Here is a 24,918-nt window from a genome sequence, read left to right on the forward strand (position 1 = left end):
ACACGTTCACGCACACACATACGTACATAAACACACACACACACACACACACACACACACACACACACACACACACACACACACACACACACACACACACACACACTATTATTTGGTTAGGGACTCCTACTGTATCCCGGGGGGATAACATAATCACCATAGTAATGATAAATCTTATGATTTATCAAATAGTATTTTAAATTGGAGTTCATCATAGGTAATAGTAAAACGTCTCAAGATAGTGAGAAAGATACACCAACCTTGTACAACAAGATCGTGAAAGTAGTTAGTAATGTCAAACTAGGTCGCCATAACACCCCCTCCCCCCCCAAAAAAAAAAAAAAAAATGCGCGCGTCCAGCAAGACATGTAGGGAGATCTTGCGAGAGAGAGGAGAGGTCGTTGAACTGGGCGAGTCTTCGAACTCCTTGTCGTCTGGTTCCCCCGGATAGAGGGCGTTGGCCCTCCGGATGTCGACCCGGAAGCTCGTCTTGCAGGTGGTCACAGGTAACCAACGCTTCTGTCCAAGGATGAGGGGAGGAGGGGGAAGGGACCTGGAAAGAAATTATTTGGGAAACCCCGGTAATTCACTAGCGTTTCTATCCTGGGTGTGGGCGGGATAAAACCGCGTTGAAGATCTGGAAAGAGGTTAGAATGAATGAAGGGCAGTAGAAGGTAAGGCCTCCAGTCATTAAAAGAATACTGCGTGATCCGTAGTGGTGTCAGCTCTTGAGCACAATGACAGTGTGGTAGGTGTAATGTATTCGGTTCAGGCTGGCTGCCTTCGTCGTCCTCGTCTTCGTCGTCCTTTTCTTCAGCTTTCACGTCTTCGTTTTCGTCATCTTCAGCCTTCACCAAGCGAAGTGGTGAGGCGTCGAAGAGGAGCATCTTCCTCGCCCCCGCCCCCCTCTTTCCTTTCACTGGCTCCCATCATCACGCCTGTCACTTTCACCCCTCCTCATCTTCATCCTCATCCTCATCCTCATCCTCATCCTCATCCTCATCCTCGCTCGAACTCTCGGAAAATTTCTTCTGGTTTCTTCCTCAACAAGTCTACAGGTTTCAGTCGGGTACTGCACATCTTTAAATTAGGGAACGACTACTGGCTACGATATATTTATTTACTTGTTTATTTATATATGTATTAACCATATCTAATTCTTGTAAAAAAAAATAACATCATATTTCCCTTAATTAAAAAGACGTACTTTGTAATTAGGACAAGACTATTGAATTTATTTTTACTTGTTTATTTGTGTATTAACTAAATTTACCCCTCACAGAATTCAACGGTATAGTCTCCTTAATTACAGGGGGCGGACAGAGTTGATACTATACTTTGAATAAAGTTCGAGGTTACTCGTTTATTCAATTATCCATCCATCCATCCATCCATCCGGAAATCGGTAAATCAAAGTTGTAGGAATTTAGATAACCCCAGACCAAATCTGGTCTTTCGATGGTCACGCGTATGAAGCCTCGTTTGATTTTGTGTACGGTTTTATAGTTTATATGTTTTTGGTGTATACGTTTACACACACACACACACACACACACACACACACACACACACACACACAAACAGTAAGCTAAGGAATAGCAGTGTTGTACAAGAAGTAACAATGTTGTACAACACGGCAATTCCTTAGCTTACTGTTTTGTTTTGTTTTTTAATGCTTGTAGCAACATCTTTTCACTGTTATATTTTATAATTTTATAATTCTGTAGGCTGTACATTTTCAGCAGTAATGCTGCTATACCCAATAAACCGTAATTATTATTATTACTCTCACACACATACACAGACACACACGCGCGCGCGCGCGCGCATTAAGTCCATCATCCATCACACCTTTCAAGAACATTGGATCTACTACTAACCTAGTTTAGTGACTTCAGTCCCGCCCCTACGGACTAGTCACTCCGCATTATTTTCTGGTTAGAGACTAGTCTCCATTCAAAACCGAATGCTGATGACTCTCTCTCTCTCTCTCTTTCTGTCTCTCTCTGTGTTCTCCTTGTCCACCTCTGCGACTCCTCTCGCATCAGTACTGACCCCCCCCCTCCTAAGGACAGAACCTCTGGATGTATTTGTTGACTAAACGGCTTCTCTTTTCTCTCCCCCGGCCAGGCCCCGCCACGGTGAGGATGGTCTCGGCCAACTCCTCGCCGCCCATCCCGCTGCCTGTGCAGGTTCCTCCCGGCCACGTGGTGCAGCAGATCGTGGACGAGATGGGCACGCTGCGGCACGTGATTTTGTCCACGCAACCCATGCCAATGCAGTTGTGCTCCTATGTAAGTACATCTTCCCTTTTTTTCTATCTTGTTTGCTTGGTATTATATTTTTTTTGGGGGGGGGAGGGGGTGGTTGTGCGTTGAATGTAGCCTGGACTGTGACCCTACTATTTTTGTGTTCCGGGTCCGTAATCCCTAAGCGCAAACTGAGACACAGGCGACGTAGGCAGCACAGGCGACGCAGGCGGCACAGACGACGCGGGCGGAACATGCGACGCAGCACAAAGCAAAGGCAGACTTTCTTTTACTGATTTGAAGTAAATTTTGATTTTATTTCACTTGAAATGCTGAGGTGTAGTACGTCGAGAAGCATTTCAAGTGAGAGAGAAGTTCAAGCTACTTCAGTTCAGCAACAGGAAGTCTGCCTTTGAACATAAGAACATAAGAATGAAGGAGACTGCGAGAGACCATAAGGCCTACACTAGGCAGCTCTGTGCTGCGTCGCCTGTGTCGCCTGCGTCTCAGTTTGGGCTTAGGCTTATAAGCGTTTTTTTTTTTTTTTTTTTTTTTTTCTGTGGGAACCCGAATGACAAAATCCTCGTTGGTGACAGATTCGAGACTTGTGGTCAAAATCTTCTACAGAATCATTTGAAAACTTGTACACTGGCAGTGTGAGACCGTAGACTTTTCCATCAGTCACATCACTAGGAGAGTCCTCTTGTTTTGAAAGCAGTTCTTAAGATATTTTATTATGTTGGGACATAGGAGAAGCTGGCGGGGAGGGGGCAGTCCATTCAGCAGGACTGACTCGCAGTTATATGCAAAGTTAGAATATATAGATACAAGAGTTTGGTGTCAGCCAAAGCTGTGGTTCCTCCTTTTGCTTCCAGCAGGTTCGCATTGTCATTTCTTCTTGGGTATTGTTTAGGATGCTTTACACCTTCAATTCCGTTCCTCCCTGTATAGCTGTCGTGACCGGCATCGGACGATTATATTGCATAACCTAATAATGGAAGAGACTGGAAGAGACCATAAGGCCTACACGAGCCAGTTCCATGCCCCTTACCACCTGTTATCCCTATCCATAGATTTATCTCATCTTCTCTTAAAACAACCGATAGTTTCAGCGCACACTACTACATGGTCACCAAGTCCCATTCGATAACCACTCAATTGGTTAACCAGTTCTTGCCCATTTCCTTCCTAAACCAGGGCTCGAACCTTGGCGTGAACGTCCCACAAGGTTCCGTAATTCCCACTGGGGTATTTTTCTTCCGACTGTTGTAGATTTGCAGCCCGCGGTATACGATAGGGAATCTGATATGCTGGAGGAAAATAGATTTCTCCCAGCATATCAGATGTTGAAAAGAAAAAAAAAAAAATAGTTCGCCATGCGGAAAAAGTGATGGAGGCTTGCGGTACCGCCGATGAATTTGAGGTTAGTGGAAAAATAATCCAGTGTGATAACGCCTTCAGGCGAATAGATTCTTGTGAGATTGCTGCGGCGCGGCGTCGCGGTGTTGAAGGATCCGTCCGTCCGTCCGACCGACCGAATCGGCTTGGATGACTTCAATCTGAGATCGGAGGAGAGTCTTGAACAAGAATCTGTGGTTGGTGGTGGAGGTGGTGGTGGAAGAGGTGTTGGTGAAGTTGGAGGTGGTGGTAGAGTTGGTGGTGGTGGTAGAGTTGGTGGTGGTAGAGTTGGAGGTGGTGGTGGTAGAGTTGGAGGTGGTGGTGGTGGAGTTGGTGGTGGTGGTAGAGTTGGTGGTGGTGGTAGAGTTGGTGGTGGTGGTAGAGTTGGTGGTGGTAGAGTTGGAGGTGGTGGTGGTAGAGTTGGAGGTGGTGTTGGTGGAGTTCGAGGTGGTGGTGGTGGAGGTGTTGATGGTGGAGTTGGAGGTGGTGGTGGTGGAGTCGGAGGTGGTGGAGGAGTTGGAGGTGTTGGAGATGGTGGTGGTGGTGGAGTTGAAGGTGGTGATGGAGGTGGTGGTGGTGGAGTTGGAGGTGGTGGTGGTGGAGTTGGAGGTGGTGGTTGAGGTGGTGTTGATGGTGGAGGTGGTGGTTGAGGAGTTGGAGGGGGTGGTGGAGTTGGTGTGGTGGCGGCGACGGCGACTAGCAGTGGTAGTTATTGGTGACTGGTAATTAATGTATTGGCGGTGATTAGGGTTGTGGTTAGGGATAGAGGACGGACGACAGTGACCCTACCCCCTTCATTCGCATCCTAAACCCCAGCCCTCCCCCCAAAACTCCGGGTGTTCACTACTCCGGAAATATTATCCCTTTACTGGAAACGACCCTGTTACCGGAAATGTCCCCCGGAATTTCCGCCCACCACCCGACGTCGTCGTCTTATCCGTAATTCCGAAATCGAGGAATACCTCCTCCTTCTCCATCATCTCGGGAGACCTACCTCCCTCCCCCTCCCTCCATTCCACTCCACTCCAGGACACTTCGCTCTCCTTCACTCACCCTCCCTTCTCTCCCTTCTCTCCCCACTCTCCCCACTCTCATCCCACACTCTCCCCACGCTCTCTTTCCCCGCTCTCCCACCATCCTCTGCCCTCCCCATCCCCTCTCTGTCTTTCTCTTTGCCCCTAGACCCTCCCTACTCCCCACTCCCTACTCCCCACTCCCTACTCCCCACTCCCTACTCCCCATTCCAGGACTCTTCATCTCGCCATAAAACTTGCACCACCCTCCCAACTCCAGAACCCCAGGAGACTCTGACCATCTACCAGGGAATCGCCCTCCCCCACCAGGTACCCCCAACCCTGACCATTCTCTACATAGTGTACCCCCTCTCTTAAAGAGGAAAAGATAGCGCCCCCCACACCAAAAAGCATATCCAAATGTCGATATATATATATATATATAATATATATATATATATATATATATATATATATAATTCCTTCAATGGCGTCGCGTTCATTTTATCCTTTCGTTTATATTTCGTCGCCAAGAACTCTCCAGCGCTTCTCTCCTTAGGGGCCAACGTCGCAAGTCTTCTGTTCGCGGGGAGAGCCTCGAGAAGCTCTGGTCTTGGTCATCGTCGTCGTCTTCGACAACTTTTAAAACTATTAGGACGAAAAATTAACGTCGCCCCCAATCCCATTCTCCCTCTCGCACGCCACTGTCCACCTTGTCCCCCTCCTCCCCCTCTTCCCCCTCCTCCCCCTCTTCCCCCTCCTCCTCCCCCTCCTCCTTCCACCTCTTCCTCTTTCTCCTCCACTTTCTCCTCTTTTTCCTCTTCCTCCTCCTCCACTTCCTCCTCCTCCTCCCCCTCCGCTTCCTCCTCGACCTCCACCTTTTCCTCCTCTTCTTCCTAGACCACCACCTCGACTTCCTCCTCGACCTCCACACCCTCTTCCTCCTCCTCCTTCTTCCTCCTCCTCGACCTCCACCTCCTCTTCCTCCTCCTCGACCTCCACCTCCACCTCCTCGACCTCCACCTCCTCGACTTCCATCTCTCCTCTTCCTCCTCCTCCTCCTCCTCCTCTTCCCTTTCCTCGACCTCCACCTCCTCTCCCTCCCTCCCTCCCAACATGTCATACTTTCACTACCACTGTCTTTCATTTCTTCCTTTCCCTTACGTCCCCATCCCATCCCATCCCATTTTACTATTCTATATTTAGAGCGTCGCTACCTGCGACAAAGTTCGAGGTGACGGGTGTTCGAACCCTCCCGTCATCGAGTTGGACCAAGGGCATGGTTCATTAGACTCCACGCTACAAAGTCCTCTGTAAGGGGACACCGTCCTAGCCTCCTGACAGCGGGGAATTCGCGACGCAAAACTGAATCAGTTTTCTTTGTCACCGACTGTCTCTGTTCCCACCGTGTCGGCCCTCCCTCCCTTCCCTCCCTTCACTCCCTTCCCTCTCACTCCCGTCCTCCCTTTCCCTCTCACTCCCGGCCCGGAAGGGGTTATTAATTGGCCTTCCTGGCCCCTGTGGCCCGGATCGCGGACCCGGAAGTGGTGGAGGAAGTCGTGAGGACAGGATTTGTGGAAAATCCGGGAGAGAGGGTCGTCTGGTCTTGTATCGTGCACAAGAGCTCTCCCCCTCTGTGTGTGTGTGTGTGTGTGTGTGTGTGTGTGTGTGTGTGTGTGTGTGTGTGTGTGTGTGTGGGTGTGTGTGGGTGTGTGTGTGTGTGGGTGGGTGGGTGGGGGTGTGGGTGGGTGGGTGTGGAACAAGTGGATCAAGAGGATCAAGAGCCCAAAGGGCTTTAACGTTGTTGTTGGTTTTTTTCAGTTCCACGTCTTCCTCCTGTTCTTATTCTTATTGTATTTCTTATTTTCATTCTACTTGTTCTTCTAAAATTTCTTCTTGTTCTTCTTCCTTTTCCTCTCCCTTTTCTTCTTCTTGTGCTTCCTTTACTTCTTTTTCCCACTTTTTACGTTACTTCTTTTTCCTCCTTCCTCTTCCTATTATCCCCTTTCTTCCTCTTTTCTCCTTTTCCCTTTCTTCCTCCTCTTCTTTCTCCTTTCCCCCTCCTTCCTCCTCCTTCCTCCTCCTCCTCTTCTTTCCCTTCATCGTCCTCGTCTTCTTTCCCGTCTTCTTCCTCCTCTTCCTCTTCTTTCTCTTCATCTCCACCTTCTTCCTCCTCTTTAGTAACCTCTTGATTGAAAACAGTCCTGTCCAGGTCGGCTCGAGTGTCAGTTGGTTTTAGCCCTTCCCCGGGAGCTGGTGTCGGTTCCCGGGTCGATCGAGGACGAAGACGAGCTCCAGGACTCGAACTTATCGACCTCTTCCGCAATTTAGTCGCCCTATCGGTGGGGCTACGAGTATTCCATCCTCCTCTTCTTCCTCTTCCTCTTCACCCTCTTCCTCCTCCTGGTACTTCTCGTAATTATCCCTCCTATTTATCTTCCACTTTACCCCCCCCATCATCTTACTTCTCACCCTCCACTTCTCCCCAAACACCCCACCTCCCCCCACTTCCCACTCCCCCACCTCCCACTTCCCTGTACCCCCCCCCCCCCACTACGTCCCTCTCCCCTTTCGTAATTGAACCAATCTGTCAACGAAACCAATAGTGGTCTCTCATCTTTCCTCTCCTCTTGTTGTTCCTCCTTGATTGATGGAGTCGGCACGGAAGCACAGTTCTTAAGCTGAATAGTCGAGGGAGTGGGATGGGTTGCGGGGGGGCGGGGGTAAGGGTTTCCATGGTTACCATAAGCTTTTTGTAGTGCCAATGATTGATTAATAAAATGGGGGTTAAGAATTTTTTTTTTTTTTTTTTTGTAAATTCAGTCTGAACAGAAGAGGAGGAGCGGGAAGTGTTAAAAACTATCCAGATTGGACATTTGAACATAGTTCAGCACTCGTAAGTTCCCGCACATTGTCAGTATGTATTGACAATAATTATGTCAATACTTCCATTATTGACGACCATGGCCTCTTCGTTCCTTTCAGTATTGACCAAGTTTTCCCCAAATATCTTTCCAATGTATATAGTAACACCCTGACACGTGTAGTATCAATAAATCGTTATTTCAGTCAATGTGTATGTAATTTGCACTGGATGGCAGCAAGTTAAGAGCCCTGTTCACACTATCAGTTTCAACCGCGGCGTTCCAATTACAATGCAAGTCATTGGAGGCGTTCACACACAACAGCGCAGGTTTTCCTTAATCATGCGGTACCGCAGCAGTTTCTGCGCGGTTCAAATCGTTAGTGTGAACAGGACCGAAGTGGTGCCACCGAGGTGAACAGAATCGCCTGGCGGCACTCGTTTCCGTCGAGTGTCGCCCTTACGCGACGAAGGTCTCCTCGATCTCGGCATCAAGGTTCTTCTTCTCCTCCCGGAGGACTTGGCCCCAAAGGTCTTCTGGACGCAAAGGGCCCCAGTCTTTATTTGCCCTCTGCGCGCGCGCACAGCTCGTCTCTTTGTAGAGTTTCGGTCGTTTTCGTCCCTGTGTCGCCGGGCGGACCTTTGACCTCTCCAAACTCCTTTAAAACCGTATTTTGCTAAAGAAAAAAGAAAAAATGTCCAGTGAGTAGTTGATATAATTATTACCTATTTGTATATATTGGTCAGATATGAAATAACCACGCTTTATTTACAATCTAGGTCCTTTCTATCTCTGTATCTCTCTCCCTCTTCCTTCCTCTCTCCCTCCTCCTCCTCCTCCTTCTCCTCATTACCTTCCTCACCCTTTCCTCTGTTCACCCTCGAGGCCGTGTCCCTGTGGCAAGTCGTTGGATTAAGGACGAGAGGGCCCTCTATGGTGGCCAGTGGGGGCGGGGGGCTCCGTGATCGTCGTGGATTCAGCTGTTGCTGCCGAGTTGCATAACAAGTTGTTGTTGTTGTTTTGTTGGATAAGACAGGGAGAGCAGGAAGTGTGAGAGATTCACCATGGTCTTGGGTCACGTGTTGGACCCGTGATCGACAGATATTACTCTACCAATTGAGAGCTCAAGCTCGTATATACCCGATCTATGAGTAATGCTGGCCTTGCACACACGCGCGCACACACACACACACACACACACACACACACACACACACACACACACACACACACACACACACACACACACACACACACACACACACACACACACACACACACACACACACACACACACAATCTCCTTGCCCACGAGAGTTGGAGTGCCGGCTAGCAGTGCAGTGATACCGAAATTATTTCGGCCCTGGTCGGGAATCGAACACAGACTTCTGGATTAGCTGTCGCGAACGGTACTACTGCGCCGTCGAGCCGGTGCGTATGTGCCTGGGGGGGGGGTTGTCGTTCTCGGCGTTGTCATAGTAACCAGAATAAAGCCACCGTACGTCACGCCCACTCTCCCTCCCAGTTCCTCCACATTGGCGACCCTCCCCCTTGCCCCCTGGGGGGATGTGGAGGCGCGCCAGGCAATTCTCGTTCACCTCTTGGGCGGGGGGGGGGGCGCCTTGGGGTCGCACTCGATGGAGGTCCTGAACAAAGTCTCCTGCAGTCGAGGGGGAGCCACGGGAGTGAAGGTGTGAACGACACCCCCTTCCCCTCCCCCCTTTCCCCTTTCCTCCATCTTCTTCCTCCTTCCCTCCCACATTCCCTTTCCCCCTTCCCCCTCCCACCTTCCTTCCCCCTTCCCTTTCTCTCCCAACTTTCCTCCCCCCTCCCTCCTTCCATCCTCCCTCCCCTTCCCTCTTCCCCCCTCCCACCTTCCCTCTCCCCCTCCCACCTTCCCTTTCCCTCCTTCCCCCTCCCCCTTTCATTTCCCTCCTTCATTCGTTTCCTTTTCTTTCCCATCTTCCCTTTCCCTTCTTCCCCCTCCCACCTTCCTTTTTCCCCTTCCCCCTCCCACCTTCCTTTTTCCCCTTCCCCCTCTCACCTTCCTTTTTCCCCTTCCCCCTCCCACCTTCCTTTTTCCCATTCCCCCTCCTACCTTCCTTTTTCCCCTTCCCCCTCCTACCTTCCTTTTTCCCCTTCCCCCTCCTACCTTCCTTTTTCCCCTTCCCTCTCCCACCTTCCTATTTCCCCTCCCCTTGCCTTTTTTCTCCTACCTCTCCCTCCCCCTTCCCTTTTCTCTCTCACGCCCCCTCCCCCTTCCCTTTACTCTCTCACGCCCCCTCCCCCTTGCATTTTTTCTCCCACCTCCCCTTCCACTTTCCTTTTCTCTCTCACCTTCCCCCTTCCCGTTTCCTCGTTCCGCCTCCCCCTTCCCCCTCCACCTTCCCCCTCCACCTTCCCCCTCCACCTTCCCTCACCCCCTTCCCTCACCCCCCTTTTGTCCGGTACTCTCTCCTAAGCCCCTATATACATGCGACCCGTACCCAGTGACTTCTCTTCTCCCCCTCCCTCTCTCCCCCTGCCCCCTCCCCCTCTCTCTGTATACCAACTTTTTCTCCCCTCTCCGTTCCCTTGACCCCCGTATGGGATATTGGTTTTGCAAGTTTTATACATTCAATACTTCAGGGACTTCAGTGGTGCCCCTACGGACCAGAGCAGAAGAATACTGATCATTTTTAACAATCCTTCCGTTCTGGTGCTAATCCCACCTCGAATCTCGCCTCGATTCCCTCTGTGACTCCACACGTTCGGATAGAAGCGCTGGTGACAAGATGCAGAAGGACTCCTGTGACTCCCAACCCTCCCTCCCTGAGCATACTCTTCCTCCCCTCCCTCTCCACTCTCTCCTAGACCCCCCTCCCCCTTCTAATATTTGCCACATGCTTCCCCATGTCCAAAGCCTGGTCCCTAGTTAGATTTTCTAAATCCCCCACAGCCTTTATTCCCTCACCAGCATCAGGGCCCTTACCATCTCGTGTCTCCCCAGTTTCCCTATTCTTCCTCTTCCCATCTCTTATCTTTTTTTTTTAACCTGTTTCATGCCCTGCAACCCCCAACACTCGTCTTCGAATCCATCTTTTACTGCCTGTCTCCTCCCCCAAAGCCTCCACCCCCACCCCCCACTCCTACCCTTGGCCCAAACTTATCCCTTAGCCCCCCCACCCCCACCTCGACTATACATCGACTTACCCCCGCCCCCGTCTCCCCATGATTATGCAACTTGTATCTTCCCATCCTCCTCGTACTCTTTCCTTCAGTCTCCCTTGCCCCTCCACCTACCCTACCCTTACCCCTACCCTTCCATTTTCCCTTTACTCTTCCTGTTGCACCATGACGCCCATTGCCCCTCCCCGTTTTTTTTTTTTTTTTTTTTTCTGGAGACTACAGTGCCACCCGCGGCACTGCCCCGCCCCCATCCCGTGCCATGCCGTGGCTGCCCCTCGCTCTGACTCACCACTTCCGTATCCACTTTGTATTCCCTCCTCCCTCCCTCCCTCTGCCCTCCCCCCTCTCTCTCTCTCTCTCTCCTCTCTCTCTCTCTCTCTCTCTCTCTCTCTCTCTCTCTCTCTCTCTCTCTCTCTATATATATATATATATATATATATATATATATATATATATATATATATATATCGCTGTATCATTCTCTTTTTAACCGTCCTTCCTCATTCCTCTCCTCTTGTTCTTCCTATTTCCTCTCCTCTTCCCATTTCCTCTCCTCTTTTTCGCCGCTCTCACCTACTCCTCTTCACTTCCTCTCTTATTTGTTCCTCTTTTTCTACCTATCATCCTCCATTCTTTTTTTCATTCCATTTCCCTATTCCCTTATTTTTCTCCTATCCACCTGCTTCCTTTTTTCCTCGTACCCACCTACTCTTCTTTCCTCCCATCCTCCTACTCCTCTTTATCCTCTTACTCTTTATCAATTACACTTTTATTCCTTTCTCTTGTTTTTTCTCCTTACAATCTTCTTCCCACTCCTCTCTCCTACTATTTTCTCTCCTCTTTCTCCCTGTTTTCCCATTTTCCTACGAATCCTCCCACTCGTCTTTCTCCTCTCTTGTTCTTTTCCTCCTACACCTTTTTGTCCAGCATTTTTCTCTTGATCTTTCTCCTTTCTCTTCCTTTTTTTCTCGATGTTTCTAATCCTCATGGTGAAACTTAAAAATGAAAGTGTGGTCGTGTGTGTGTGTGTGTGTGTGTGTGTGTGTGTGTGTGTGTGTGTGTGTGTGTGTGTGTGTGTGTGTGTGTGTGTGTGTGTGTTTGTTGAGTATAATATTTGTGATTTAATAATGAAAACCGTAAAGACTCGTGTGATCATTGTGTTGCTGCTGTTAGAGGCGATGATGACGGTGGTGGTGGTAAGGGAGGCCATGGTACTGAATAGGTGTAACAGGTGTAAGGGACCTTCGTCACACACCTGTGCACCAGATGGAGGGTGATACCACCTGACCTCTGCCGCCATTCATTGGGCGCGCGCGCGCACACACACACACACACACACACACACACACACACACACACACACACACACACACACACACACACACACACACACACACACACACACACACGTGCACACTTTTCACACATTTTCACACAGTTGCCTTGATCCCCCACACACCACGCGAGCACTCTTGCATGCGCTCTCCTTTGATGGATACCCAGTCGGGGTAATTAAACCATAGCTCTGCCGGATTACGTTCCATTGCCTCTCCGCACCCCTCCCCCTCTCCCCCTCCCCCTCTCCCTCTCCCATTGCCGCAGCCGCACGACACAAAAACCACGGCAGCTGTCGAGTCCCACGGTCTTCATTACTCTTCCCTCCACTCTCCCTCCCTCCCTCTGCTCTTCCTCCATGCTCCCTCCCTCTTCCTCTTCCCCATTCCCTCGCTTCCTGTTTCCTTCCTTCTTCCCTCCCTTCCTCCCTTCTTCCCTCCCTGCCTCGCTTCTTCCCTCCTCGTATGGAGTATTGACTGCACAAGTTTTCTGTAGTCGATGCGTTAGTTACACCCCTCCGGACCAGATTCCCCTTTTCGACGATTGGAGACTGATCTTCACCCAAAGAATGACCAATCCCTCCAAGGATAGAAGCGCTTCCCCTTTCTCTTCTCCCTCATTCATCCCCCCCCCTCCCTCCGTTCATTGTAGTGAGGAGTGACTATACAGTTTCATCCCAATTATTCCCAGTTTGCCACGAAGGCATTTAGGGGCTTATCACACTTGGCTATTTATGCTCCAACCACCGATTAATCGGCGGTACCGCCCGCTTCCATTTTTTTTCTTTCGTAGTAAAATCACTGTGGCAAACTATTTGTTTTCTCGACAGTTTACGTAGATTGTCATTTAATATGTTGGAGGAAAACTACTCTTCTCCAGCATATCCGATTCCTTCCCGAAAGTTGCCGGCTGCAAATCTGCTACAACAGTCGGAGGAAAAATAACCCAGTGTGATCCTTTACACAAGTCACTTATGAAGGGGTGGAAAGGTTTGTATATTATTGGGGAGAATATTTTAATTACCTGAAATTTGCAGGTGACCTCGTTTTAGAATCGAATTAGGATTTATGGAATACTGCTTAATAATCTCGACAATGTAGATTTGAAGGTGAATAAGAGTAAAACAAAAGTTATTCGAAGTAAAGCAATACTCAATGGAGACTTTAGAATAATCATTCCATGTCCTTGGCATCTCTGTACCTCGTTTGTGAAAGGGGGCATCCCTGTCTCCAGGCACATCGCTCGGATGAAGGGCAATGCAGTGAGACACGGGAGGGCCCGACAACCGAAAGTGGTTTATCCCCACCGATTCATTTACATGGCGAACCCCCCCCCCTCCGCTCCCCTCCCGTCCTCGTTCACTCAAAATAATTAAATCGGATGAGAACATTTACACGTTTCTTTCACTCCCTAATTCATCTCCACTTCGACTCCCTTCACTCCCACAAACACAAATACACTCAATTTCTTTGCCCTCCACGTTCACACTGAACCTGTTGCCTTCATCGTTCTTGTATATTTCGTTCACTCGTCTTGTGCCTGCATTCGCTCGGAACTTTCTCTCGCACACCAGGCTCGACGGCGTAGTGGTACCGTTCGCAACCGCTAATCCAGCGGTCCTAGTTCGATTCCCAGGGCTGAAGTAATTTCGGCATCGCAGCTTTGCGAACGGGCACTTCAACTCTCGTGAGCAAGGAGTTGTAAGTTCACAGCATTACCCATAGATCAGGCATGTATGACCGCTGAGCTCTCATCCGAGAAGGTAATAGCTGTCGATTCCGAGTCCAACACGCGATCCAAGACAGAGGTGAAAGCCGACCAAATCCGGTCACCATCTGCTTGTTTCTGTTCAGAATCGGCCACAAGTGCTGTGTCATCCGCAAACGTGGCTGCGACGCCCCTCTACTCTCACCCACCAACTCCAGGCCTCTGCCGAGCACACTCCCCTCCCTTACCATGTTGAACAGCCATGGCGACCTAACACAACCCTGACGCAGCCTCGCCATCTCAAACCATTCATTTTCGACTCTCGCATAATCTGTGCCCTGTCGATGTAAAAAGCTGACTGCTTTCAATATCCTTTCCCCCTATTGTATACGTCTGAATCACATTCCACGAAGCTTTTCTATCGACCCTGTCATATGTTTTCACCAAATCCATGGAAACCGTCCCAACATATACCTTGTGTCAAGTAATTCTCGCATACCTGTCTTACCACAATGATTTATATCTGCGCACAACTCCTCTTCTGAACCCACACTGCTCTGCCCCCAGGTACTTCCCCGTTCAATATTTAATCATTTCATCTAATGACGACGAAGAGGATCATCTCCCAAGATCTCTTAACTTCAGGTTTATTTCCTCCATTTTTTTTTTCACTTAGTTGATATTGATGCTCGCTGGTCGAGCGGGTTAGAGCGTCGCTACTTGTGGCGGAGGTCGAGGTGACGGTAGTTCGAACCCTGCTGCCAGTGAGTTGGATCAAGGGCATGATTCATTAAATCCCACGCTACAGTCCTCTGTAAAGGGCACCGTCTTAGCCTCCTGATAGGGGGAGTTCACTACGAACAAAAATCAACTGATGCGTGTGTGTGTGTGTGCGTGTGCGTGCGTGTATATATATATATATATATATATATATATATATATATATATATATATATATAATGTATATATGTATATATAATATGTATATGTATATATAATATGTATATGTATATATGTATATATAATATGTATATGTATATATGTATATATAATATATAATGTATATATGTATATATAATATGTATATGTATATATATGTATATGTATATATGTATATATAATATGTATATGTATATATATGTATATGTATATATGTATATATAATATGTATATGTATATATGTATATATAATATGTATATGTATATATGTATATATAATATGTATATGTATATATGTATATATAATATGTATATGTATATATAATATGTATATGTATATATGTATATATAATATGTATATGTATATATGTATTTATATATATATGTATATATATATGTATATATAATATGTATATGTATATATGTATATATAATATGTATATATGTATATATGTATATGTATATATGTATATATATGTATATGTATATATAATATGTATATGTATATATATGTATATATAATATGTATATGTATATATGTATATATAATATATGTATATATATGTATATATAATATATGTATATATATGTATATATAATATATGTATATATAGTATATGTATATATAATATATGTATATATAATATATGTATATGTATATATAATATATGTATATATAGTATATGTATATATAATATATGTATGTTATATATAATATGTATGTATATATATGTATATATAATATGTATGTATATATATGTATATATAATATGTATGTATATATATGTATATATAATATGTATGTGTATATGTGTATATATAATATGTATATATATGTATATATAATATGTATATATATGTATATATAATATGTATGTATATATATGTATATATAGTATGTATGTATATATATGTATATATAGTATGTATGTATATATATGTATATAATATGTATGTATGTATATATATGTATATAATATGTATGTATGTATATATATGTATATAATATGTATGTATGTATATATATGTATATAATATGTATGTATATATATGTATATAATATGTATGTATATATATGTATATATATATGTGTATGTATATATATATGTGTATGTATATATATGTATATATGTGTATGTATATATATGTATATATATATGTATATATATATATGTATATATAATATGTATGTATATATAATATGTATGTATATTATATGTATATATAATATGTATGTATATATATATGTATATATAATATGTATGTATATATAATATGTATATATATGTATATATATGTATATATATGTATATATATATATGTGTATATGTAATATATGTGTATATGTAATACATATGTGTATGTAATATGTGTATGTAATATGTGTATATGTAATATATATGTGTATATGTAATATATATGTGTATATGTAATATATGTGTATATATAATATGTGTGTATATATAATGTGTGTATATATAATGTGTGTATATAATATATGTGTATATATAATATATATGTGTATATAATATATATGTGTATATAATATATATGTGTGTATATATAATATATATGTGTATATATATAATATATGTGTATATATAATATATGTATATATGTAATATATGTGTATATAATATATGTGTATATATATATATATATATATATATATATAATTGTGTGTGTAATCTATTTTTGGTGATAAAAGTGTATTTTTGTTTACGTGCATGTATGCAAGCATGGTTTGCATGAGAGGTAGTGTGCGATCCGATTGTGGACGTGTGTGTGTGCGTGTGCCTGTGCCTGTGTGTCGCTTTAAAGGTGGTATTGCATGCAGAAGGAACGGGAGCAGACTTAAAGGGGATTGGATAACATGTTGATATGTATTCTCGTGTACAATACCGTCGTAAAATGGTTGCCTGGCGTGGATTTGTTTTTCACGGTAATCGAGCAGTGTGTTAGGCTGGAATAACTGTTGGGTTAAAGGGACGAGGAGAATTGTCGTAGAATTCCAGGCTAGTTCGTCTCTCGGTATGATCACGCTTTGGTGTGGCCTGTTCCTCACGTTAGAATGGAGGAGACTGCAAGAGACCATAAGGCTTGCACTAGGCAGTTCCTGTTTCATTATCACGCACGTGCGCACACACACACACACACACACACACACACACACACACACACACACACACACACACACACACACACACACACACACACACACACGGCCAATGGAGTGGGTGCCGACCCGTAGTGCAATGCTTTGATGCCTTACAGCCCTGGGCGAGTATAGAACCCAGGACCAATTTGGTTAGTAGGCAAAGTCGATACCACTGTGCCAGGAAGCAGTGTGTGTACGTGCGTGCGTGCGCGTGTGTGAGAGGTCTCTCCCAAGAAAGTAACGAGCGTCATTCACAAGTACAGCACACAATTGAAGTCACTGATTAGACCAGGGGCAGCTAAAGAAAAAATGTAATCATATGTTTAATACACAAGGTTTTGACAGGTTTATGTCCTTTGCAAATGGGTTGGGACATCCTTGTATGATGGGAGCCGGTTGTGGGAAAATGACAATCTGTTCAAAGCATGGATATTAACAGTTACTCTGTTGGATGTATATCGATACATAACAACACAAGCCGTTGTGGCAGGTGCTGGTGGACATTCAAAAGAGGTGTAGGTGTTGGTAAAAATGTGGAGGTTGTGGTGTATGCAAGCATATTTCCGGCCAACCTCTCTATGGGTGGATTTCTTTATTCTTCTTGTTTGTGATCGTCCCTATTCATTTGGTGTAAGCTACGACACTTTTTCTCTTCTTTTTTCTATTTTGGTTGTATAGGGCAAACGTTGGATTCTGGGTCTCGTGAAATTTATGTCGAGTTGTGGATAGTTATACGTCAGACAGCACTGTTTGCATGTTTGTAGTGACGATAGGTGTAGGGGAAAACATGTTATACGGTTACAATCAATACGTTAAGAAGAGCATCGTTGTAGTAACCCACTGGCTTCCTCTTTTATTTTGCTTTAATCTCCACCCCACCCCACACTCGTCAATGTGTTATCATAGTAATTTCTCTGTTCATAATCTGTTGTATGAAAACTTGTACATCTATTAAGCGTGAATGAACTGATTTTGTTGGTTTTATAATTGGTCACATGACATTACATTCATCAACATAATCTGCCTTCGGCGACACGTCAGCTCCAACTCATAAAGTTAGATAAGAACCGATATCGACAGAAATTACTAGCCAAACCACCTGAAATCACTTTTGAGAAATATGTAAAATTAATGTCTTTGTCGTGTAATGATGTTCGCATCTGTAAGCAGTTATCGTGATGATTTTCGTCTGCAGATGTACAGACACCTGTGCTCCTGGTGACGTGGTAGTGTGGTGTGTTCGTATGTTGGTACCCGTTCTGTACGGAGTTGCCAGTGCATTGCTGGCAGCAAAAATATACAAAACCATATATATCGTCAAAGATTTCAGAAAAGTTGAATATAGGAACTCTTGATTTTGTTATTATTTTTCAAGGTATAAGAAGATCGATGATGCACGAAGTTGTAGACTTGTTTTACATTTGGATAGTAATGTCAAATTTTGCAAAACTGAAAACTGGAAAGGGTTATCGGAATACCAGTGTAAGGTGGCAAGCTGGCGAGAGAGAAGTGTGTTGACAAGCTGGTTTTAATCGTGGATTAGTGTGACAGTATATCGTGGTATCGGTTAAAGTTGCGGCAGTGTTATTGGTAAGCACTGGAATAGACATTTGAAGGAACTCAACGATTCTACGAGCACAGAGTCTGTTTCCATGCATTCTGTGCGAGTACGCGGCAGTCACCCAAGCTGAAATCAAGCGTCGGAAGTAATTGTAGTTTTGATTTGTTGATTTGACATCGGATACTTTCTTGTGCTTTGATGCAGTTACTGTCTGGCCAGAACCATAAAGTAATCATTGAGCAGTATCACGACAGTGCAGGTGATGCAAGATTGAACCGTGGTGTATACACATCGAAATGTAAACACAGGTCTTGTGACGTCACAAGAGGTTTGTTCAGTAACTATGGAGACCCGTGAATCCACGGGAGGAAGCCCTCCCACGGGCGAATGTGACAGCAATGGAGGAGAAATCGAGGCGGCAGCAGCACAGGCTACCCAAAAGAATACAAGGCAGACGGCCGCTGCTGCTGCTAATTTACCACAGGAAGAATCTGCACCAAAAGCTGACGCCCCCCCATCGATGCAAGCTAGTCAACAAGTTATCCATCACCTGAAAATTAGGAATGCAAATGGAGAAGTTCTTAGTTTTCGTATTGCGGTATGTAGGGTTTGAAGTATTAACTATAATAATGATCATAAATAATTGATAATGGTCCTGATGTATTAGAATCAATTAACTATTTTGACAATCCTGTATAGATATGGTTCACTGGCATCACAGTAAATATATTGGCATGACATGCCATGTAATGTAAAGAATCTCCATGTCACACATGCATGTCACTAGGTCTGTAAACATGGTAGTGAAACTAAACTGCTTGGCCAATTGCAAACCTGCAGCTCTGAGGTAGCTGTTAAACCTATCCATAGATCTTCTAGAAAAAGCTTTTGACATCTGTATCATACTAGTGTGAAAGATTTCTTTCACAGACTTAAATTAGTAGTAGGGGAGCAATTACCAGTTGTCAGGTCTTATAGTAGCTTACCAAGGCCTCGGTGAGACAGTGAGGTGGTTCGCCTAGGGTGATAAGTTTGATTTGGCTTGTATAATATCCCTGTATATGCCTACTAGTGATCAAGTCTATTGTGACCTTTAAAATATTATTGTATCAGCCATTATTGTTCCACTCATCCAGTATTGTACATGAAAAATTGTCCTCACTTGTGACTTGTGCGTTGTTTACAAATTTTGAATGGGTTCTTCATTTGTGTAAAGGTGGAATATATACAGATGGAGTTGGAGATCTTTGGCCAGGGCTAGAGATGAATTGTCATATCCTCTAGAGAGAGGGTGTTGACGGGATTTATAAGTAGGTATCAGGGAGACTATCCTCTCTGACAGTCTTGCTAGACCACTACTGTGAGATACCCATGATTGACCCTTGCACATACAAAGATTGATTTAGAAAAATTAAGACATGTATTGCCATGATTTCCAAAAATTCTGAGACTTGATCAATAAAAACTATATAACAGAATGATACAGGCATGGAAAATGGGTAATTTTTTTTTTTTTTTTTTTATTCAGCCAGAATATGTACCAAAACTGCAGAACATTTGGTTTAGCTTTTTCTGTTGGTGCAAGTAATCTGAGCTGTATTTTCTGGTAGAAAAAAGGTTAGATGTTAATGTTTAGTACTTCATGTTGATAGCCAAACATTTGGTTAGGTTAGTATTGAAGTTTTCCAAATTTAGGTTTGGCGATATGTATCAAACATTGCATATTACCTATGTGGCAGTAGTGATCCCTTCATAATTTACTGTGAATTATTGCTGCAATACTGACAATCATATTCATTATAGTGAACACTCCAGGGAGTAAAATTAGACATTTTTGACATGTTCAAAATAGTAATGTGAAGAGGTCTCTCAAAGAGTAACTTTTTAACCTTGCATGTAAAGCAATAAATACTGTAGAATACTACAGAGCCATATATTTATAAAAAAAAAATGTTTTACTATGGCTACTATCTTAGCAAATTTTTGCTGGTATTTAGGTAACTGTGACCACATTGCCTTCTGTCTGTTAACTAAAAAATCTTGCCTTTGGGAAGTTGAAGTAATACCCCTCAAAGTTTGTCTTTTCAATATGAATGTTACCATACAGACACCACATGACTTGTTACACTAACAAGTAAATTTAATATTTAAAGGTCGTCACTACCCAGTGTTTTCCTGAGATGAATATTTTATCCACACACACACTTTTTTTTTTCCCCCATCCCTAAGAGCATATTTGAAACTCTTTATGTGAATTCATTTTTTTTTTTTTTTTTTAATGGTCAATAAAGTTGGCAGGGTTTGTGTACTTTCCTTTTGTGTTGAACATCATTTAGAGGTTGAGGCCATCAAAATTCCTAATTTGTGTATTAGGGAAAAAAATATAATGTATGTATGGGTTATTGATAATTGGTTATCATTCTTGCAGGGTCCTAGTGCAGGGCAGCCTACGCCTCCTCCACAGTTCTACGGAGCACCACCCCCTCCACAAGGATATGTGGCAACCTATCAACCACCACCACCTCAATTTTCTCCACATATGTCACCTCCTCTTAGCCAAAGTAAGTAGATTAATTCTTACCAAATTGACAAAGAAAATTATATGTATATTGGTAGAGAAATTACAAAATGGGAAACAACTTTGTACATTCACTTAAATATTGGCAATAATGTTAGTTTTTACATAGTCTTCACTGAATATCTTGATGAAACTTGAAGCACTGAGTGCACTATACTGCCAATAAAATAAAGCACCTAGAATGTGTGGCATCTCCAGGGGGTGGGATAGGGGAGTTGCAAGAGAACTAGGGTATCAAACTGAACAATTTATGTGTACACAACCTCAGTAGGACATGAAAGAAAACCATGGTGTGGTTGGGGGACTCCAAACCTCAAGGAATATATACCTTCATTCATTACATAATTATGTCAGAAGAGAGACCAAGGGCAATAGATTGATTGGTTAATATTAGAATGTTTTCTAGAACTTTCTCTTTTGTTTTACAGCATCACCACCACCACCACACAACTTCCATAAACCTGATCGAGCGAAACAGCATGACAAACCACGGCCAAAGGTGCAGCAGCGATATCAAAAACCTACCTGCAATAGTTTGCACAATACGCCTCCACATTCACCTAAGAAAGGTAAATATTGTTGTATTGTGAACCAAGTTACTGGTGGATTCTTTGACAAACACTGCATGGCAACAAACTTGGTGTTCTTTTCCAGCTGACATGAAGTTGGACAGTAATCCCATGCTGAGATGATTTTGATTAGGTGTTTCTCCATATCTTCAGATTATCTCCTTGATACTGAGGCATTTAGATAATGACTTTTTGTAATGGGTACCCTGTGTGAAGTATTGACTGTATAAGTTGTATGCAGTTAATACTTTAATGATAAACCCATGGACCAGAGTTGCCCATAATTGCATGTTTGGAGATATTTCCTCTTAGAGAAGAATGCTGGGACTCGTAGATTTTATCCCTTCTTTCTACTGTCCTTTTTTCTCATATGGAGTGTTTCAGGGTCATAGGTACACCCCTATGGAGCAGTCTTGCAGGCTTTCCTCCACTTGAAAAAGAATGCTGATCACTTTTAACTTCTGCTGCCCTTAAATCTCTTGTTTACCACCTCTGTGACCCCATCTTTTTGGTTCTCCTCAAGGACAAAAATACTGGTTATTTGCAACAAGTTGTATATATACTAAAGACAGTTTTCTCTCTCTCTCTCCCTTTCTCTCGTATATTATATAATATATAAGAACAGGGATAGAATCAAAGCAAGAGACCTTCGTACAAAATTAAAACTTGTTTTAAACTTCTCCCAACTTGGCTCCTCATATTCATCTGTGTCCCCTGTCACACTGCTTGGGTCAAGGGCAATGTAGCAAAGCCAAGCTCCCATACAACAGGGCTTGACAGCTGAAACAGATTTCTTCCCACCACTGTCATATGGAAGCCCCCTTCTTTGTTCAAAATTTATGAAGCAGATGAGAGAAATCCCTTCAGGGATCATGTACTAATGCATAATCTTTCCTGTTTCAGAACTACTTGTGAAAAAGGCAGGAGAGGAGGAAAATTCAAATGTAGATGAAGAAGATAGTCAAGTAGAACCTACGTTACTTCCACAGATAAAACCACCCACTGTAAGTTGTATTTGTAAATTCAAACCTTGATGTCATGCCTCTGATTTAGGCACTTTCTTTCCATCTTGACTCCTTGTCTGTTTTCTCCCCCTCCCCCTTTTCTGCTTTGCCTTCACATTTCTCGCACTGCTGTAATGACTACTTTATCTAAACACTTCATCTTTAGTTAAATCACAGCCATTACAGCTCTTCAGAAGTTTCTATAATTTATTAATGCTCTTTCAGTTATTAGCATTATTTCTGTAAGAGGGACCTGGCCAGTAGAATTGATTTCTTGTTTTGGGAATTTTACAGATAAGTAAGATATTACCCAGAAGTGCAACATTACATTGGTCGGCCCCAGAATGGAAAGAAGAAGGAAGAGAAAATGGTGTTAGTGACTTGAGGTATGAAGTTTTCGTAAATGGGAACTACAACACGACGGTCACCACCACAGATATCACATTGGACAAATTGAGCCCTGCAACAGAGTATCAAGTTCAGTAAGTATAGATTTAGGTCTGAATCCTTTCATCAAAAATAGTTAGGCGTGATTGTGTTGGGGAGGTTGTCTTGTAGGGTGATGACTCATCCTACATTACCCGACTCAAGCCATACCAAGACAGCAGCATAATATATTTTCCTTGAGGTACTTGTGGGTTGATCTGGTGGCTGTTACTGATTACCTGGGGACCCTGAGTATTTTGCAGGAGAGACCTGGGCAACAGGTTGAATAATTGATTTGTATATACATAGATTAGTATATACATATGTTATGGCATATTGTTTTCCCATTTTATATTTTTTGGTCACTATGCTAATGTTAACCATTTTCTTCAGTTTGGTGTGTGTGACAGATGCTGTAAGGGGAACACCAACAGAAAGCCAAACCTTTACCACACTTTCAACAGTACCAGACACACCAGCGCCTCCACGATGTGCTCATAAGTCTAGGTCCTACATTTTGCTCAGGTATGTAAAGAATTTTTGTCATGCATATGTAATTACCAAGCCTATATCTGTATTTGTGTGTGCATGTAAAGAAATAATTGAAATATCTTTTTTAGTCTGTGATTTCAAACGAATGTCAAATCTTGATTTTGCAGATGGGCAGCTGCAAAAGAGAACGGTTCAAAAATTACTGCTTATTGCTTGGAGCTTTGTTCAGTTGGTAGCGAGTGGCGAGAAGTATTCAGAGGCAAAGGGAAACAGTATACAGTTAACAAGCTTCAACCCCAGACAACTTACAGGGTGCGCTTATTCGCTATCAATGAGCATGGGAAGAGGTAAGAATATTCTTGTTTATCATCATTGCCTCCTCCTCCAACAGTAACAGCTGCTACTCTCTCCCTCTCTCTCACACTGTCTCTCTCTCCTCTCTCTCTCTCTCCTGTCTCTCTCTCTCCTCTCTCTCTCTCTCCTCTCTCCTGTCTCTCCTGTCTCTCCTGTCTCTCCTCTCTCTCCTGTCTCTCCTCTCTCTCCTCTCTCTCCTCTCTCTCCTCTCTCCTCTCTCTCTCCTCTCTCTCTCTCTCTCTCTCTCTCTCTCTCTCTCTCCTCTCTCTCTCTCTCTCTCTCTCTCTCCTCTCTCTCTCTCCTCTCTCTCTCTCTCTCTCTCTCTCTCTCTCCTCTCTCTCTCTCTCTCTCTCTCTCTCTTCTCTCTCTCTCTCTCTCCTCTCTCTCTCTCTCTGATTTATTTTGTTCATGCATTGCCATTTTTTTGGTGTAGAACTTCATTACAGGTGTCATTCTTTTCTTTACTTCTGTTTTTATCTTTGCAGTGAGTACAGTGAAGAAACGGAGGTCTGTACAAGTGGCTCTCCCCCTTCCCAACCTCAACCAGTAGGGTTAGAGAAACCTGGAATCAACTCCCTTATTCTTACTTGGACCCGGCGGCAGCAGGACGAGTCTTTCACCTTGCAAATGGAAGATGCCTTGAATGGTTATGGATTCAGACCTGTGTATGATGGCCGAGAGACAAGATATGTTTGCAGGGATTTGAGGAGAAATACAGATTATAAGTTTAGGGTAATATTTTTTTCCTCAATATGATTGGAAATTAATTATAAAGAGAAGAAGAAATAAACTTTAAGGAAATGGAATTCAAGGTTTTATTTGTATGAAATGCAGAATATATGTTTGATTTCTTGTTTCAGCTTTGTACACACAACGAGGCAGGGACATCCCCATTTTCGGATATCGCCTGCTACCGAACGCTTCCTGACCGTCCTAAGCCACCTTCAATTCCCGTATTGAAAGGGAGACCTCATTCGACACGTCTGGTCATCACCTGGAACCCCCCTGTGGATCATGGTGGATCTCCTGTTTCTGTCTATAGGGCAGAAATGGATCATGGGGAAGGTGTGTAACATTAGCATGTCTATTAATCTGTATACCAA

At 43.8% G+C, this 24,918-nt stretch overlaps 1 protein-coding gene across 4 annotated transcripts in view; it reads left to right on the plus strand.

Moving 5' to 3' along the window:
• mtgo (miles to go) overlaps positions 1 to 24,918 on the plus strand; it is a 340,195-nt gene that overhangs the window by 298,693 nt on the left and 16,584 nt on the right. For 3 of the 4 annotated variants that reach the window (XM_076206850.1, XM_076206853.1, XM_076206852.1), the window contains 9 exons: positions 2,131 to 2,294; positions 20,821 to 20,953; positions 21,399 to 21,539; positions 22,443 to 22,543; positions 22,838 to 23,025; positions 23,363 to 23,494; positions 23,629 to 23,808; positions 24,301 to 24,547; positions 24,676 to 24,880. In XM_076206850.1, coding sequence (XP_076062965.1) covers positions 2,131 to 2,294; positions 20,821 to 20,953; positions 21,399 to 21,539; positions 22,443 to 22,543; positions 22,838 to 23,025; positions 23,363 to 23,494; positions 23,629 to 23,808; positions 24,301 to 24,547; positions 24,676 to 24,880 — 1,491 coding nt within the window. Of the gene's footprint in view, positions 1 to 2,130; positions 2,295 to 18,302; positions 18,991 to 20,820; positions 20,954 to 21,398; positions 21,540 to 22,442; positions 22,544 to 22,837; positions 23,026 to 23,362; positions 23,495 to 23,628; positions 23,809 to 24,300; positions 24,548 to 24,675; positions 24,881 to 24,918 lie in introns of those variants that run through there. The other variant, XM_076206851.1, reaches the window with a different exon arrangement.

Source organism: Oratosquilla oratoria, chromosome 23 (genome assembly GCF_046742065.1).
Source record: "Oratosquilla oratoria isolate Oo_2021 chromosome 23, ASM4674206v1, whole genome shotgun sequence".
Classification (NCBI taxonomy): domain Eukaryota; kingdom Metazoa; phylum Arthropoda; class Malacostraca; order Stomatopoda; family Squillidae; genus Oratosquilla; species Oratosquilla oratoria.